Below are 19,133 nucleotides of genomic sequence, written 5' to 3'. Positions count from 1 at the left end.
GGGAGTCAGAAAAGCCTTTGAGGCTTTTAAGAGTTAGCAGAAGGTGAGGCCGGAGCCACTGTAATGCTTGGAAGCCCAGGAAACTTCCAGAAGAGGTTAACAGAGATTGTGTCGGCTCAGCGGTGCTTCAGACTTGCATCTCGCCGGCCTTGGCTCATCTCAGGAGCAACCTTGAACCTTTCACAGTGACCAGGCCCAGGTCATATGTTGCATGCCTGAGTACTGAGGACTGTCTGGTCCAAAACAAGTACACAGGAGCGATTGTTCCCGATGGAAAAGTGATTGGAACCAAAATAAACAGTAAGGTGAGTGTTTGGGAGGCAAAGAGCAAATGTCCACAGATGCCCTAGGTTCTTGCTATACTTCAAGTGTGGTCCATGGCACCTCCTGGGAGCTGGTTGGACAGGCAGAACCTCAGGCCCCCCAGGCCCCCCAGACACCCTGCGACAGATGCCACATTTTCAGAAGATTGCCTTGGGGATTCGAACGCATATTCAAGTTTGAGAAGCAGTACCTTAATACTGTCGTTTTAGAATCTGCCCCCACACTCAGGGAATTTACACAGTTACACTGCTACCAGCCAACCCCATTCAAGAGTCACTAAGTGTTGACAGTGTCCTTGCTTCATGGCAAACGGTGTCCTTCATCCAGATCAAGTTTGAATCCAGTGTCCCTTTTGCTCCCTTCAGATGCTGAACAGTCCCTCAACTTGCCTGACCTTGACACTCAATGATTTTAGAGGATCTCTCTCAATTTGGGTTCACCTGATGTGTTTTCATGACTAAATCCAGGCTCTACATTTTGGGCAGGAATGTCACAGAAAGTGGCACGTGGTTTCCATTTGTCCCACCTTGATAGTGCGCACTTGGATCACTTGATTGAAGGGGTGTTTGCCAGGTTTCTCCACAGTCAAGCGACTATTTTCTCTCCTTTTGGAATTAGTAACCGTTTTGTAGGGAGATACTAGAAAGCTGTGTAAATTGCCTGTTCTGCAACAACTTTCCATTTATTTATTTATATTGCTACTCATGTAGACTTGTGGTTTTCTATTTTATTCAATGGATTGTGACACTTTACCATCACTATTTTTTTTTTTTTTTTTTTTTTTTGGTACTGGGGATTGAACCCAGAGGCACTTAACTGCTGACCCACATTCCCAGCCCTTTTTTGTATTTTATTTTGAAACAGGGTTTCACTAAGTTGCTTAGGGCCTTCCTAAGTTGCTGAGGCTGGTTTTGAACTTTCGATCCTCCTGCCTCAGCCTCCTGAGCCCCTGGAATTACAGCGTGTACCACTGCGCCCAGCTACCATCACTAATTTGGATGCTCTAATTGTCCCTGATTTAGCTAGTAAAAGCCCCTTCAAGTTGGCTTCAGCATCTTTCTGACATGTCCCCGTCATTCTCTGACAACTTTGTGACACCAGAGAGTGTTTCAGGCTCATCTTGTGTTTCCCACCCAAGCCCTGAAATAGAATATTTCCTAAAGAATCTTGATCCTTTTACTGGACAATGGTAGTTAGAAGCCAAGATCTGAGAAGTCTGCTCACTGCTCTTGGGTATCGCTGCTCCCAAGCCTCTCGATGGACATTTAGGGAATCAGTGTGTGCGTGCTCACCTGTACACACAGACTCACTGTGTATATTACTTTATGTCAATCACATCCGGTTCCAGCCCAGCACCAGCCGGTTCCAGTTTCCTCCGGTTCCAGTTTCCTCCTTTTTCCTGTTCGTAACACTCTCCTCCAGTTGTGAGGAGGCTGGCTTCCTTCTCATGACTCCATCACTTACTAATCCTCTGTATGTCACCAATCTCCCGTCAACACCTTCCCTTGTGTGGATGGTAAGGAGGCTTACCCTGCTGAGGGTGACAGGCTGTCCCTGAATGTGCACAGCTGCCCTCTTCCACCTGCTCTAGCCCACCGAGGTTCCCCTGCCTCTCATTGTGGTCACCTCAGGAGGAAGAGGACGTCAGTAGCTTTATAATTCCCTGGTGATTCTAGCATGCAGTGAGGGTTGGCAGCTGCTGAGGTATACCATGTTGAATTGCCACTCAGCTTGCAAATGGCTTTAACCACTTGGTGGGCTTTGCTCTGCTGGGATATAGGGGATAACAGCAAAGGTGCAAAGGCAGGAGAAATGCCCAAAACAGTGCCATTTCTTTGGGTTTCTTCTAGAGTTTCTTCCACCGTGGCTGCCCAGGCTGAGGCTTTAAGAAAGTCCAGCATCGACTACATCCACCCTGTTCTGATTCCTCGGGGTCTGTTTCCTTTGAAACTCACAAGGGCATGTGAGGCCCAGGAAAAGGAAAACCAGGGTTCAGTGAACCCCTTCCTGCTTTGCAAGGGGTAGTATTGACTTATCTGTTATTCTCAAAAGCCTGGGTCCCAGGCTTCCCTGACAAGAGTCAGATGATAAATATTTTAGGCTTTGAGGGCCAGATAGCCTGTGTCATGATTGTATTATTCTGCTGTTACGGTTAGAAAGCAGCCCCAGACAATAGTAAATATGGCTGGTGTGGCTGTGTTCCAATAAAATACTACTTATAAAGACGGCAGCTTGCTGGATTTGGCCTGAGGCTGTGGTTTGCAGACCCTTGATCAAAAGGTAAAGGTTTTGAAATTTGCATTTTAAGCTCTCCAATTTCAAGTTATGCTATTGACAGGGGAATTTTAATTAAACCAAAAATAATTACCTGTATTGACTCAAATATTTCTTGATGTGATTTTTAAAGAACTGCTCTTGTTCCTGTAAAGATTATTTAAGGCATAATCTTGCCCAGGGTTAAGCCAGTGATAAATCTTGCATTTGCTTTTTTTTCCCCCCTCTCCTATTTTTCAACTCTTCTTTGATCTCAGATTAAACAGCTCACAGCAATGTCGTCGAAATCTATGTCAAATCCAAGTGTACCAAGACTCAAATTGGTCACTTAGCAGAGGAGCTTGGCACAGCCTCAGGTGCCATTTTCCTCTGGGCAGACTTGCCATGAGGCCCAGAGCATCCAAGGGACTCTGAAGAAGTGAGGGAGGTGCCGGGAAAGAGATGGAGCTTTTCCCCGCTGACCTGTGCTTATTTGGAAAGTACATCCAGTGCTTAATGCCCTCATATTGCAAGTAGGCTCAACTAGATAATTCGAATCTTAAGTCACCAGTCATTTATATTTGATTGGCCCTTCAATTAAAGTGGCCTGGATAGAGGCTGAGGGCAGCTTAGAATGTGTAGGCCTATCCCTGGCACTGCGGGGTGAGCCTGGGTGTGGAGCAGTAGCCTGTGTCTGTGTCACCTGGTCCCTGCCTGAGGCAGTTCGAACAGGGGAGGCAGGCAGGTAGATGGAGCACAGCCCGTTTTCTGCTGGGAGCTGGAAACAGCAGCAGTGTGGTGTTAGCAGCTAATAATTAAAACAATAATGTTAGCAGCAGGTTGAGATTTTTAAACACTAACTCAATAACACTTCTCTGCTTGCTAGGTAACGGTGCTCACATTTATATTTGTCTTTCTGTAAAAAAGTATTCTTGCTTTCCCAAGCTGCTAAAAAGCTTTACTGCTCCTTGCTAACAGGAAGGCTCTATTTGTTAATTCCACCATTGCACAGAATCCTTGCACTGTGCTTGGGCTCAGAATGAGGTGCTTTGACTTTGGTCACACAGTTGAGAGGCCCCCTCCTCTCAAAAGGAGGGGGGCCAAGATGATTAATCAACTTATAAAAGGTTTATTTTGGTTGTTTCACATCATGATTATTTGGCCCTGTTGAAAATGTCAACATGTAGTCGACGAAAGGTGAGATCTGAGTCCTTTGCGGAAACAGGCACGAGGGAAGAAGCCCTATGATACACACAAACCATATCTCCAGAAGCACGTGACTTGGCAAAGAGAAACACGTGGCTTTGGGCACACTGATGTATTCATCAGCGCCAGGCTCTGTGGAAACTGGTAGGTCTGCAGAGCTCATATGTTCTGGGAGAGAAAAATAGAACGAAGAGAATTTCAGCAAGTGCACGCCAGAGGCCAGGTCAGGGAAGAAACTCCTGCAGAGAACTAAGGATGGATCCATCCCAGCAGTCAGCCATTGTCCAAACAAACGTGTGGGGGTAGTAGGAAGTCTGGAGTTGGTTAAACGCTTTCACTTTATGTGGATCTGATATTTCTTTTCTTTATGCAAAAAAGGAAAAGATAAGTGCCTATTTTGGATTTGCTAATGCAGCCATTTCCTTTATTTGTACTAAGGCTGCATAATGTGGGCTTTGTAAAGTCTTTGGGACTGAAAGCAGGATACATTTCTAATGGAAACACTCCTGTGCGTGATTGTACAACAGCAAAGCAATAAATTACCGTGATTTTGTACCCCCTGCTGCTATTAGGTCCACCAGACTTGAGGAATGTGGCTTTCCCTCACAGAAATTCTGCAAATATTGGTTTTTTCCAAAAGACAAATATTAAAACTGTGCTCAAAGACATGAGAAAAAGTGTGCAGAGTACACTCATTCAGACAAGAAATAAATGGAACCAGAAAGAATAATTTGCAATATAAAAAAGCATAATAATTGACTGGAATCGTACAGTTGACAATTATGCCAGGCACTGAGTATTGGGTTAAACAGAAGAAAACATCCTTACAGTGCAAGATATCCAGAAACTGGGCACACTTGTATTTATGCAATAGACGTTTTGTTTTTTTATGGAATATTCTTACACTTTAGATTCTAATTTGACTGTTAACTGGATTTTTAACTGAATTTAAATGGCAAGCCTTCAGTTTCTCATAGAAAGTAAATAATTTTTAATTTTCACACTGGGTCTCACTGTTGCCCAGGCCAGTCTCAAACTTGTGGGCTCACGTGATCTTTCCACCTCTGCCTCTGGAGTAGCAGGGACCATAGGCTTGTGTCACCATGCCTGGCTAGTAAATGTAAAAAGTACCTAGCCATGAAATTTACTGCTGAGAGTCTGCAAATTCACTTCTTTAAGCCCATTTTCTCACCATGAAAATCAGGCAAGAGGGGCTAGGTGCTCAGTGTCATCCACATAGAGGCCACAAGTCAGTCTGTGCAAAGTCTGAGCATACACAGAGCATGGGATGAAGAACCAGTTCTCAGAGAGTTCACAATCTAGAAGGGGACCTGTGTGATACATGTTCTGCTCAAATGGCCATCAGAGCCCCAGAGAGGGAACAGTTAAAATGCTAGCTAAGGACAAGGGGCTGGAGAAGGCAGCAGAGGTGATCTTGCTAGAGACCCCAGTGGGCATTCCTGAAAAGGCTGAAGGTGCTGAAGACCCTCGGTGTGGAGTGGATCTCCACCATCTATGAAAATGTGAGATGCTCTACACTTTGCACAAGACTATCTCCTAAGTCTTGCCATTTTTGTTTCTCAGAGATCTCAAATGCCTGCAAGCCCTTAAAAGAGACAGGCAGTGACTTTGCTGATTCTGCACAGAGCAACTACAAGCCACTCATCTAGGAAATTCTGGCCATAACAAGTCACCATACAACTTTTAATTTCAAATTTTAAGGCTGAAGTCCTCTGAAATGGTTAAACAGTTATGCAGCTATTGATAACATAAAAATAAAGCAGTTCACAGATAGTTGGAGTACCCTTTATTCAAAGCAATTCACATTTAAATTATATTAGTTTCCAATAGTTGAACATATAATTATATACAAAATACTATACTTCCTAAAAGTTTACAATGACATGTTTACTTTTCAGAATTAGCTGTTTTCTTATAATTTGAGAGAAAATTGTGCTGCTATAATTGGCCTATTTATTTCAATGTAGCTATGAGATATTTAGAAAGCACTCATAAGACCAGGAGGACATATAATTACTACACTTACATCATATCTGAATTTTACTCACTTCATACAAATGAGATTATAGTTCACATCCCCAAAGACAACTCTGAAGTCCCAAGGTTATGTCTTACTTGGAGACACAGTTTAATGCATATCAGTAACACTTAGCTCAAATACTTTGGGGGTAGCATGACTGCAAAAAGTAACGCCTGTTTTAGTGGAGTCATCCTAGGGACAAGTGCTCAGAGTGAGGCTCTGGCCAAATCAAACAATTCCATGTGCAGAGGAAGGGACCTAGCACTGACCAAGACTTCTACTTAGGTCTCATTTATGTTAGTACTGCTAAACTTTCTTGACTGCCTATCTTAAGTGTTTTTTTTTTTTTTTTTTTTTTTTTTTTTTAAGTAACTACTCACAATGTAGTTCTCATGTCCTCACAAGGAAGAGACCTGACATGGGGATAAATTTGATTAGACCAAGATTTTACTTTTTCACATTATTTACAGCATATGAGCTAAATAATGCGCCTGGTGAAGGGGTCAGCTTGTACTGACAAAGTCCTGAAACCAAAACAAAAACAAATGCATAGCTCTACATCATGAAAAATCATGTGCAAGACCCAATATTAGGGGCTTCTATGAATAGAAGCTCATAGAAATCACTGTGGGAGAAAGTATGACAAGTAGCCACCAGGCACTGGCAGACAGAATCCTGACCAAGAACAATCGAGGGTCTCTGCTTCTCACTGAGCAATGGCAAATTCAAGATTTGATGACTCGACTTAACATATAAATAAGCTATTGTTATATACTAGAATTTTAAGCATTAAGAGGCTCACTGAGCATCATTTTATTCAAATCTTTCAGATAAATACTAATAAACAAGACTTCAATAAAAGAATAATATTTTTATGAAAATAATAAATTTAATAGAGCAGAATAACTGGAGTCAAATGAGAAAAGATCCCTGAAAAATTATGACTTCATACCCAAGAAGCCTTAAAAGAAAATAGATTTATATTGTACACCGAAAATTAAAAAGGACTAGCAACAAAGTGTACTCAGTTATTGTCAATAAGGTGCTGACCATCATACATTACAATAAAAGATACATAAACAAAGTAATTTTTCATTTATTTATTTTTTCCTGTCAAGTACATCTTAAAAATAACATTTAGACACAGGATCACAGATACACACAAAACAAAGCAGTAACTATTCATTTCATGAAGGGGTTTCCTTTGATTCCTTTAGCTGCTTTATATAAAATTCAAAGCTTTCCTGTTACGGAGAAAAAAAGGGAGAAGAATTACTGACAAAGTCAACAGCAAGAACTGATGGTACTGAGCTTGAGAGTCACAAGCACTGCCTTTGTGGTGGCCAAGACTGCCCAGCCCATGGCCATCAGGCCTATGGCCAACTGGTCTCTGAAGCTTTGGTGCATCTTCCTTTTTTATTAAATGATAAGTTCAGAGTTAAAGTCAGCACCAGGAGCCTCTGCATGCACAGGCCTATGTCTGCAGGTATTTATTTATACCTGGGCAGGGAGGGTTAAAGTGTTTAAAATAAATATAGTGTGGTGACTTTCAGTTCAATGATCTCACAAAATGGAATTCTGTATATGTAGAAATAGAGAAAACCAAATCTACTAAATAAAAAAATAAAAACTTAAAAGAAACTTATAACAGTGGCAATAACAGGCCTGGCTAATGAAATACTAGCCATTAAATTCTACTTTAAGTACAAATGATGAGAGAACTGCCCAGGAACATATGATAAGCCCAGGCCACAGGGAAGGTCTGGGCAGATCTCTACCTAAACCTCAGAGCCAGAGGGCTTTGCACCGACCCCCACCCCAGCCAAAGCCATTGCTCATTCCCTGGAGCCCTCCTTCAGGGGTTCTTCACAGAGAACTAATCCTCATGTAAAGTATTCAACTTTTTTTTTTTTTTTTAACACATTCTTATGAGGCATACATAAATCTGTAGAGGTATTTTCTCCCCTTAATTATGAAATACTCACAGGGGGCTCAGTGAAAGGGACAGGTTCTCCAGCATGCTTCAGCAAAACCGCATAACGTTTTAGAAACAGATCATTCAACTTTATGTTCTTTGCAGTCAAACGTTCATAGAGTGCTTTAGCTGATGCAACATCTTTGTCCAAGACTAACCAAGTTAAAGGAAAAAAAAAGTTATTAGTCATAGGTAAAAAGTGTTCCCTTTGCACCAGAACACTCTGCCACTGGGGATTCTGGGATCCCTCTATCAAATGAACACCTTCAGCAGGTTGCCACCTGCTATTCCCACCAACTCCAAGCTTCCTCACTGCTCTTCCCCTACTCTGCCAGCAATGCTCACTGTGAAGAAGGAAAAGGACAAACGTGGACCTATTTAAAGGCCTTTAGAATAACATTAATGGTATCAGGTGCTTTGGTTATTACACTATTCTAAAGACCCGAGATAATTAAAATGGCCACAGATTGTAAATTCTCAATTATAAATAGGATGTGAAAAGTGTTTTGATCAATCCATGGCTCTCCCAAAAGAGAATGAGGATAAGCGGCTCCCCAGCACTCAATTGGACCAGATCCTCTAAGTTTGGATGAAGTCAATTTCCTCCATGTAAATCCCTCCTGTGTAAATCCCGTTTCCTCTCCAAAGGCCCATGTCCTTTCCCTACTGCTGACAGAGCTCCAGCTCCTCTCTAGGAAGCTGCTTAAAGAAAACTAGTGTTTTCCTTTCCTTTGCCTGTTTAGATGTATCCATCTACAACTAAAAAAATATATAGATTAATTTAGTAGTAACAAATAAAAGTGTTTCATACATTTGACACTATTTCATGTTAATTTCTGGAAATTCAAGGTTTGTGATTATAGCTCTATTTTGAAACATAGCATGTTCCCTCATAAGGATGGAAAAATAAGAGAACCCAGTTTACTAATTCAGCTTGTTGGTTCGGTTGCCCTGACAAAAAGAAAGTCAACAAAGCAATTCTTTCTTTATTCCAAGTCTCCAATGAACAAACCAGTAGGTGGCAGATGGAAGGGTAATCATGATTTAGAAATGCTAACATTTATCTTCATTAGCGAGGGAACCTTAGACTGGTTCCCGTTCACATGATTATCTGGCAACAAGGGAACAATCTGGTTAAAAGACTGAAATTTCAACCAGGACTTCAGGTAAACCTCGGGCTGCTGTTTAGCTAAGGGGTCTGTTACTTCAAAAGAACAGGTAGGCAGGTGGAGGGGTACTGAAGGAGCAAGAAGACAATGCAAGAGACGGTCTCAAATTTAGACCTCCTCATGCTCCCTTTCCAGGTGTAGGATCAGGGGAGACTGACCTGTTTCTAATATGTAAGTACAAGTGAATTTCCAGGTCTCTCCAGGAAGCTGGGATCTAACTCAATATATGTGGGCTGCTCTGAACATGCTGATACTCTGTTAAAGTTATATGAATAGTTTCATATTCTTACAGTTTAAAAACATAGGGGCTGGGTTGTGGCTCAGTGGTAGAGCACATGCCTATCATGTGCGAGGCGCTGGATTCAATCCTCAGCACCACATAAAAATAAATAAAAATGAAGGTATAGTGTCCATCTACAACTAAAAATATATATATATTAAAAAAAATTCCAGAGCTAGCAAATGACTTATATCATCAGTAATTACCTGATTTCTAGGAGTACTGCCTTTGAGCTGAAGACTTATTTACTATGCTACAAATATTAAAATTATATGATTAGATTTTATTACCATAGCTTTTCATGGTAGAAGAGTATGCTTCCTCCTTTTCACTTAATTCAGGAATCAATTCTAATAAAGACGTCAGAACTGGTGCCTATGAAATTAAATACAGGTAACATTATCACAAATTCAAAAGAACAGTGTAATCAGTAGGACCACTGATATATCAATACTGTATCAGAAAATCTATACAATAATTACAACAAAACTTCTGACTCAATTTAATGGACTATTTCCCCTTCTATCTCAACATTTGATGTTGATTTGATAATTTACAGCCAAAACAAACCATCATTTTTCAAAAGTTAATGGAATTCCATTTACACTTTTATATTTTCTAAAATATCTAAATATAATATTATCTATCTCAATGTAATATTTTTAACATCTGAAGATTGTTTATTAACTATATCAAAAAGTTATAAGATCTCAAGTGTGGAAGAGATAACAGCTGTATTTTTGATGAAATGTGAAGAATTTAGTCAAATCTTCTGAAGTTTTCTCCACTGCTACATGAAGAGAACACTACTGGGGTCTCACTGGAATTTTTATTTGATCCAATGGAGGAGGATGTAGCCTCAACTAGATATTATTTATTTCCTGTAGAAAATCCAGACCTGCCCCACCCCAAGGAAAAGCCAACTACTAGCACTTCTAGATGCACTCCAATGCTGCTGACTGTCCCAATGAGGAACTTTACATAAGTTTATGCCCTGTTTCCACCTTACCAGAGCTTAAATTGGTTTAACCATTCTACTTCAAACAGACGGACAGTGTAACTGGTTGGCATTTAGATTTTCTGATACAGTATTCCTTTTGGCATGTTTTTTCAGTCAATCCACACCTAGACCTGCATTTCTTCTGGGCTTCTTAATTTGGCCCAGTCCCACATGTGGACTAACAAGTGCTTTTTAGATTCTTACACTTTTTCTTATTGCTGTTTTGTGGTGCTGGGGATTAAACCCAGGGCCTTGTGTGCGCCAAGTATGTGCTCTACTACTGAGACACACCCTCAGCCCAGATTTTTATACTTTTTTAATAACAAACTTTAAAAGTTTGAAAGGAATTTCTTTAAATGGAAAAGAGGGGCATAACTAAATATTTTCTATAATTTGTTTATGGTATATAAATACATGAGCCAGAGTTAAAAAGTGAAATTAAATGAAGTTTTAAAAAAGTGTGTGTACTTGGGGAAAGTGTGTAGAAAAGAAGGAAAACTAGGGTCTGGGGCTGTAGCTCAGGGGCAGAGCACTTGCCTAGCATGTGAGAGGTACTGGGTTCGATCCTCAGCACCACATAAGAATGAAACAAATAAAATAAAGGCATGATGTACATCTACAAAATAAATAAATAAATAATAAAAAAAAGAAGAAGGAAAACTAGACCTCCTCGTCTAGCTTTGAAACACCAACAAATACCAAAATAAACTAAGAATGGGGCTCGTGGTACTCAACACATTTTTAGATGCAAATTTTTAAAACTAGACTTTTTAAAACTAGACTTTTATTTTTATTTTCCCTTTAACATTAAAAATATAATTGAGGGGCTGGGGTTGTGGCTCAGTAGTAGAGCATTTGCCTAGCACATGTGAGGCACTAGGTTCTATCCTCAGCATCACATAAAAATAAATTAAAATAAAGCTATTGTGTCCCTTTTTTTTTAAAAAATAAATTTTGAGGGCTGAAGTTGTGGCTCAGTAGTAGAGCGTTTGCCTAGCATGTGTGAGGCCCAGGGTTCAATCCTCAGCACCACATAAAAATAAATAAAAATAAAGGCATTGTGGCCAACTACATACATACATACATAAACAAATAAATAAATAAATTTTGAGCCAGGTGTGGTGGTGATCACCTCTAATCCCAGGGGCTCAGAGGCTGAAGTTTGTGTTAAGCACCCCTGGGTTCAATCCCTGGTACCCTCCCTGCCCCCGCAAAAAAGTATTTCGATTCTGTAACACTTACACACATCCCTTTCACAGTGTAAATAAGGTAACTACCAAAGGGAACATTAATTTGGGAGACCACATGAATTTTAAAGCCAATGGTGCATGGACCTGGTAGTTTATACCTGATAAATGGTCAGGAGAGCCACCTGATACAGGCACGGCTGACGTCAGCCTCACTTGGCAGTGCTTCTGCATTATTAAATGTACCAAGGAGACCTAAGCAATACAATTTTTATCTTCCATTCCTAACAGTCCTTTCTTGAGCTCTCCATGCACAACTATAAGAACAAAGAATTCACTGCATGAACTTGTTTTTCATTTCCAGCACAACTAAGGAGTCAGGACCAACTCTGTATCGACATCCTAAAGAATTAGTAAATACAGGCAGGGAAAGTCTTCAGTCTCGAAGATATTTTTAGGTAAGATCCTGAACCAACAAGCTTTTATGTTAAACCATGAGGAAGACTGTCTTACAGCATCACTGATTTGTTAACAAGTAAATCACAGTACCGTTCCTGGTTTCTGAGAACTCCTGATACAGAATAGTGACAAAATTGAGGTTTGTTCAGCAATTGCTCCACATCTCTGAAAATTAAAACATTATTCAGTAAGTGCAGGTTTTTGATAAACAAGCATATCAAGGTGAATATTTCCAATTAAGAAAGTTCACAATAATACAGTAGTATATCATTACCACAAGGAAGGCCTCATAGTCGACCATTTTTTTTTTTAAGGTGAGAAAAAAGAAAACAAGTGCAAGTTATGCCAAGCTTTGGCGAAAGCTGTCCTTGGCACTGGAAGTATAAAGTTTGTTTAAAAAGAAAAGGGAAAAATTAAACTAATGCTTCAACAACCACAGAACAAGGTTTAGGACTGCAAAGAAAGAGGAAAAAAAGAAACACTATTCCTCTCCAATTATACTGCCAAGCATTCACAAGTGAGCTAGGGATCATAAGGTTAATTATACATTTAATAAGGTGTCAGGGAGATAACTGCTCGTTTCTTTATAAAAATTAAAATGTACAAAGCAAGTTCTCTTTAAAGTATAATTACCTACACTTACGCATACAAAAGGACTGATTTCAATCTCTCTATTTTATAAAAGGCTTTCATTGCAATAGACAGCCAGTGCTTGAGAAAGAGACAAAAGTTAAACTCAAAAAAAAAAGTTTATATGACAGACCAGATAAATCAAGTGTCTATCCAATCTTAGATGCTATAGTCAAATCAAATATGGCAAGACAATATTTTAGTTTACACTCATCATAGATGTCATTCTTTTAAGTTTCTCAAAGCACATTGCTCTTCCAAAGCTTTAAAACACTGTCAATATTAAAACGAATAGTATAAAAAGAACTTTTGGGGACACATGGAACATTTACATTATAAACCAATGTTTTCGACATCTGTGAATAAAGTCTTCTTCGCTAAAGCAAGAATACTCTTTTACTGTTTGACAAGCAGGTAAAGGATGGGTAAGGGCTTATCATCTGGAACCTCAGTCTATTGAGGGGATGTCAATGAAGACACTGCTGCCACATCAACACTCAGCCATTTCAGGAGCCCCTGCCAGGTGAGGCTGCCGAGGGTAAAGGGAACTCTGAGGGCAGCAGGCCACAGCCTGGCTGTCTCCAGCCCTGTCGACTGTGTCCTCTGTAAAGGGACATGAAGGTTATAGCTCAGAATAAGATGGCAGAGGAGGTACCAAGTGCCATTTTCTAATACAATCACAAGAATGTGTTAAGTTGAAGGAATACCATCACTTTGATTAGATATTTATGAAGTAGGTGTTTAGATACATAAACATGAAGACAAAGCATAGAGTATATTCCTTTCAAGATAGACCTTTAAACACTAATTGCAGCATGTTAAAATAATGAGAAGATTCTTTATAAAATCCCTACCTATCATAAATTGCCTTTTCAAAAAAAAGGGGAGCGAGGGGTGGGGGGGGTGGGGAGAGTAAAAGAGCCAAACCAAGCTAATCAGAATTCCTCTCTGTTCAGAAACAAAAGCAAAAGCCCTAGAAGCAGCACCAATTTCATTTTTTTATGCAACTGTTAAACTGGAGAAAAATTTTTGCAGGCATTTCTTTTCAAAATGGCTTGGCTGTACTGTCAGGCTAGATGAACTTTAAAGATCAAAACTGGAGCTTCAAGCAAATGGGTACAGTTTTTACCTTCTCTATCTCCGACTTAAGATATCTTGCAGCTGGAAACAATGTAAGTGAATATAATACTATTTACTATCAGAAATTGGTTCCAGGCCTCAATCTGACACAGGGAGTCTACACAAACACAGCCGCTGGCGGGATCACGGTGGCTGTTTGACTGCCACCTGCTGGGAAGGGCTCCCCAGCGGTGCCTGTTTGTGTACACTGCCAGTGGCAGCTCTGATCACCCACAGTTCTGTCGCACTTGGCGCAGCTTTATATTTAGTGCAGTTAAAGTGGCATGAATGCAGTTGTCTCCTTCCCTGAAGATTGCTAATTTAACTGAGAGTGTGGGCCACAGAGACCTGCATTTGTCATTTAATGTGTCTGTGACACACAAGTGAATAGAAAGCAAATTCAACTCTTACTAAACCTTGAATAAGGCACTAAGAATGTTTGAGTATTCAACTGAGAAGCTGTACTTGAAAAGCAAACATTTCCTACTTTTTGTTTGCAAACTGTGTTGCCATGGTGATGCACAGTATTTAGAGCATTAGAGAAATTAAAATGAGAGATCAAAGGAATGGACGTTTTGCATCACCTATCTGCACAGAAACATTTGTCTTTAAATAATTTCAGCAAAACCCATCTTTCCCATCCCAAACCTTCTTTTAATTATACGGATATTCCTAGTTTTCAAATCAGCAACCTACAACCTACGATCCACCTCCTTGTCATGCAACCTTGATTCACAATGAATTCAAATGTTCTAGCAGCACCACAGTTTGTTTCCAGTATTCCTCCATACACACATCTAGTGACTTCAGTTCACTTCTCACAAGCTGCAAGCCTCACCGGCTCCATGAGTCATTACCTGTAGGAGAGCTCTGGCGTCATCCACCTTGCCCGAACCCATGAGCTGAAGGAAAAGATCGGTGACAGGTTTATAAACTGCAAACTGATTGGCCAATCTCTCTGCCATGATGCTTACTGGAAAACAGGTAAGAAAAATCTTGTTAAAACAGGGGTATGACGCATCCAAAGATATTTGGTCCAGTTTTACTGGAGAAAAAGTGCTTCTGTATTTGTTCACAAAAACAACCAACTTACACTTTTCAACTGCTGGTTCTATTTGCTCCTCTATTACCTTTCTGAATAAATATGCCAAGCCAAAGTACTGAGGTTCTATGGTTTGATTCCCTGAAGTAAGCATATTTTCAATGTTTTCTATGGCAACATCTATGTTATTGCTGTAAAAGGAAGCAAAACAAATTGAAAAGAAACATTTGCTTTTGTATTAATATTGCAGTCAGTATCAGCACAAGAACTTACTTTTAGATCAGCTCATGCAAACACTTTAGGAAACAGAAGGAAATACATTTACAATTAAACAGATTTCATAAACCACATGCAAGTTAAATCCAATCATGATTTGATACCAAAGGCAATCACCGAGAGGTTCATGCTGTAGTAGTTACTTCACAGTAGTTAAAAAATTGTTGCTTATTTTAAAATTCTGCTCTAGAGACAAGATCAAACAACTATAGAAGAATTAATTAGGATAACTTTCTTAAATATTTGATTTTATAGCTCTTTGGCTGTATAATGAAAATTTAAGTTTAACTGCTCTAATTTTCACTTTATAACCCACAACTGGTCACTACTATATGAGGTAAAGACAATAATATATGGCATCTCAAGATTTTTAAAGATGCTGACCATGTCTTCAAAAGGTATATTTTCATATCTATAAATTTCCTATTATTGGGCACTATACATTTGGAAAATACTAAAATTCTTAGAAAAAAATTAACTATATGGTCTTATTAAGCAAATTATGAGAAAATATACACTATTTTTGTGGTTAAGGTGGTCTACATTTGATAATGTTATGATAAGGCACTTCAAATAATCAATCTTATGTCGAAATTAATACTTTAAAAAATAGAACTTGGGGGCTGGGGTTGTAGCTCAGTGGCAGAGCATTTGCCTTGCATGTGTGAGGCACTGGGTTTGATCCTAAGCACCATATAAAAATAAACAAATAAAGACATTCTGTTCACCTACAACTACAAAAATTAAAAATATATATATATAACTTGGGTTGGGGTATAGCTCAGTTGGTAGGGTGCTTGCCTTGTGTGCACAAGGACCCAGCACCACAAACAAAAAAACACCTCACTGACTAAAAACAAATATCCTGTTACAATATATTTGTCTCATAGGTTCCAGTTAATAGTGTCTAAAAATATAATCTCTGTATTTTATAAAACTGTTTATATGGTAACTTTAAAAAATTCATCCAACTGTTCCTTGAATAATTTCCTTGATCTTCTAATAAAATACAACTGTTTTTGCTCAAAGAAATGGGGAAGGAAAAACTCCAGCAAAAACATATATTTTAACATCACATGTTATGAAATGTACATAAGGTTAACTACTAAAGAACATTTCCCCCAAAAGGCAGTAAGAATGTCAATTCCATAATTATCCCTATGAATCTTTAATTTGAACAGAGTACTTTGCTAGTTAGGTCAATTTTAAAAAAGTCCTTACATAATTCTATAGTGGTAATTCTCATCAAGGACTCTCGAGATGGTGGTAAGAGAATCATATCTAAGTACTTCCCCTTCTTGTGGGTGTGTGTCTTGAAGGGGTGGATGGGTGAAGAGTATGGAAATGATTTTTTTTTTCTCTTTTTAGTGTTGGAGATGGAACACAAGGCCTTGTGCACACTAAGCGCCTAGTCCACCCCTGAGGTGCACCTCCAGCTCTAGAAATATATATTTCTAACAAGCTTGCTGGGTCTTGTTTCACAATATGCTAGCAGAGTATCACTCTCAAGCATTGTTGACAAATGAATGAAGTCATTTTCACTTGTGTAAAGAAGTGTTTTGACAACAAGAGGCCTGGCATGAACATCTATATAAAATTAGAAAAGTTAGCAGCTGTAGAGTAAATTTTATGAATCTGATAACTGTTGTTTATTCTTAGTTTTAATTTAAAGATAAAATACTTTTTTCAACATATGATTATTTATAATAGGAAATAATCAGCAACAATAATCAGCACTGAAATTTCCAACATGGTTTCCAAAGGTCCAAAAAAGTTCTTAAAGGCAGTAGAGATAATTCAAGAAAGTTTGAAAGTACTTACTTCTTTATTTGTGCCAGAGCAATGTTATTGATGAAAACCATGTTGGAGAGTCCAATTGAGTCAAGTCCATTTACCATCTTCTGAATTGCTTCTATGCTTTGTATGTCACCCTTCAAGGCAAATGCCTGGATAAGGCGGGTCACTGACAATCTAGAAGGAATCTGCTTCAAATCCAAGGCTGTTTTCAGAGTTGTTAGAGCAGCTAAAATATAAGGGCAGAGGATGCAATTTTCTTATATGATCCATATTGACTTAAATGTACTTTGAAAATATGAGCACCAAATGGCTATATACAAAAAGCTATGAATAATTTATTCTAGATTACAGAAAGTATTAATACTTCATGAGAAATCTTAAATAAAAAAAAAAACTAATTTGACTATCCGTAAAGTATTAGAGACCAGAGAAATTTCTTCTTTATGTCACAGAACACAATTGTTATTGACAATGTGAATTTTATCCATTCAGGGATAAAATTTTGCATCTCATTCCAAGGAAATTGACAAGTTTAGAAAAGTACAAATAAGGAAAAATTTTAAAAATTAAAGAGTTTCCAAAAATATGTAACTTCTACCTAAATTCATATATTTTCAGATTTTATTAACTCAAAGATTACATTATTATCAAAAACATTTAATATCCCAAAGATGCTTCCTTGAAAATGAGTTTTTCTGTTTCAAACAAGATCAACCTCATAGGAACAGTCAAACTTTCACATTAACAGATTTCTTTTATATGATTAGACACCTGTGGATATTTTCTTACATTCAGTTTTCAAATAAAACAAAGCTCATTCAAGTCTTGTGGCTACAACCAATGGGTTTTTTTTTTTTTTTAATGCAGAGAATCACAATTACAAGTACTTGATGATGAATAAATATGAAAAATCCTTCTAGTTTACTGACTCATGTGCAAGTGTTGTGAAGTTCAGGTATTAAATAAAGTGATAACTGAAAGGAGATGTAATAGCAGCATAACAACCACCCTACCAAAGAAAACTTCATGGCTTTATAGCAATTACAGCAATGCAACCTAGACAAAACCAAGCTCTCAAAGCAGCTCTCTGAATAAGAACAGCTTATCTTTCACAGAGGAATGGGAAAGGGTAATAATTAAACAGTCTATTAAAAAAATACAGTAAAAGACATGATGAGTTTAGTATTTATTACTGAATATACTATGATACCAAATTTAGAAATAATTTTAATCAGTGACTCTGAAATAGGGAAAGGGGAAAATAGGTAATTTAAAAATCATATGCAATATAGGAAACAAAAATGTTTTTATATTATTAAAAATATAAATTACAGAAAATAAGCTTAATGTTACCTTGTTAACTGGTGGTCTACAGATAATCAAGTTCAAGTATTCTTTTTTTAAAAAACAAAATATTTATTTATTTCTTGTAGTTGTACACAATCACTTTATTTTATTTATTTATTTTTACGTGGTGGCTGAGGATCAAACCAGGGACTGAACCCGGGACCTTGCATGTGCAAGGCAAGCGCTCTACCACTGAGATACATCCTCAGCCCCTCTTTTTTTCCCTTCAGTACTGGAGATTGAACCCAGGACCTCATGCATTCTAGGCAAGCACTCTTACCACTGAGTGACATTTCCAGCCCAAGTATTCTTAGTACCTAAGTATATTGTAAGTTAGGGAGGTTCTTAACACCAGTGGATCAAAATAAAAACAAAAATAAGATTAATGATAGTGACTGTGGTAACTCAAAATTATTGAGCATTTATTATGATAGCTGAGCATTTACTGCATACTAGGCACAATACTAAGAAAGAAACTACACTCACAACTACCCTTATGAGGCAAGTACCAACTTTACATATGAGCTGCTGAAGCAGAAAATTGAAACACTTTCCCAAGGTCAAAGTGATATCACTTGATACCAACTTGAGTCTAACCACCCCAGATGCTGCACCTATGGATACATGAGTAGAGAGGTGAGCAGAATAGATCATTCTGTGTTTATTCAAAGGGAGCATGAGACCTCATGACCTAAATCTCATTCTCACATAGAACTGTAGAGCAAATGACTTAAAAAAGACACCAAAAATGATATCCACCCACATTCCTACCCCCAAGACTTTTCTCACTATTATTCAATTCCATCATTTACTCACTCACTAGTAATACTCAATAAATTGTAAAGATGCCATGATATCAGTTTTTAATATTCTACAAGCATTATTAGCTTATAAAATTATAGTAGGATTTGTCTTTATTATTATTATTTTTTTTATTACTGCCTTAGATTGGGTTTATTTAAAAAAAACCTGAAAGAGAGAAAGGCAGAAGAACAGAAGGGGTCTTTAAAACTTGGGGGCTCTCACTG

General features: G+C 38.4%; 1 protein-coding gene across 1 annotated transcript in view; it reads right to left on the bottom strand.

Annotated features, from left to right (window-relative positions):
* Window positions 1–6,909: 6,909 nt before the first annotated feature.
* LRPPRC (leucine rich pentatricopeptide repeat containing) overlaps window positions 6,910–19,133 on the bottom strand; it is a 108,005-nt gene continuing 95,781 nt past the window's right edge. Inside the window, exons 32-38 of the mRNA XM_081264072.1 lie at window positions 16,783–16,984; window positions 14,737–14,876; window positions 14,501–14,616; window positions 11,985–12,059; window positions 9,539–9,623; window positions 7,810–7,952; window positions 6,910–7,068 (exon numbers count right to left, since the gene is read on the bottom strand). Coding sequence (XP_081120198.1) covers window positions 7,012–7,068; window positions 7,810–7,952; window positions 9,539–9,623; window positions 11,985–12,059; window positions 14,501–14,616; window positions 14,737–14,876; window positions 16,783–16,984 — 818 coding nt within the window. The 3' untranslated portion in view covers window positions 6,910–7,011. The remainder of the gene's footprint in view (window positions 7,069–7,809; window positions 7,953–9,538; window positions 9,624–11,984; window positions 12,060–14,500; window positions 14,617–14,736; window positions 14,877–16,782; window positions 16,985–19,133) is intronic.

The sequence above is a fragment of the Spermophilus citellus genome (assembly GCF_964194105.1).
Source record: "Spermophilus citellus genome assembly, chromosome: 13".
Taxonomy (NCBI): Eukaryota; Metazoa; Chordata; class Mammalia; order Rodentia; family Sciuridae; genus Spermophilus; species Spermophilus citellus.
This window is presented reverse-complemented; position numbering and strand designations above follow the sequence as displayed.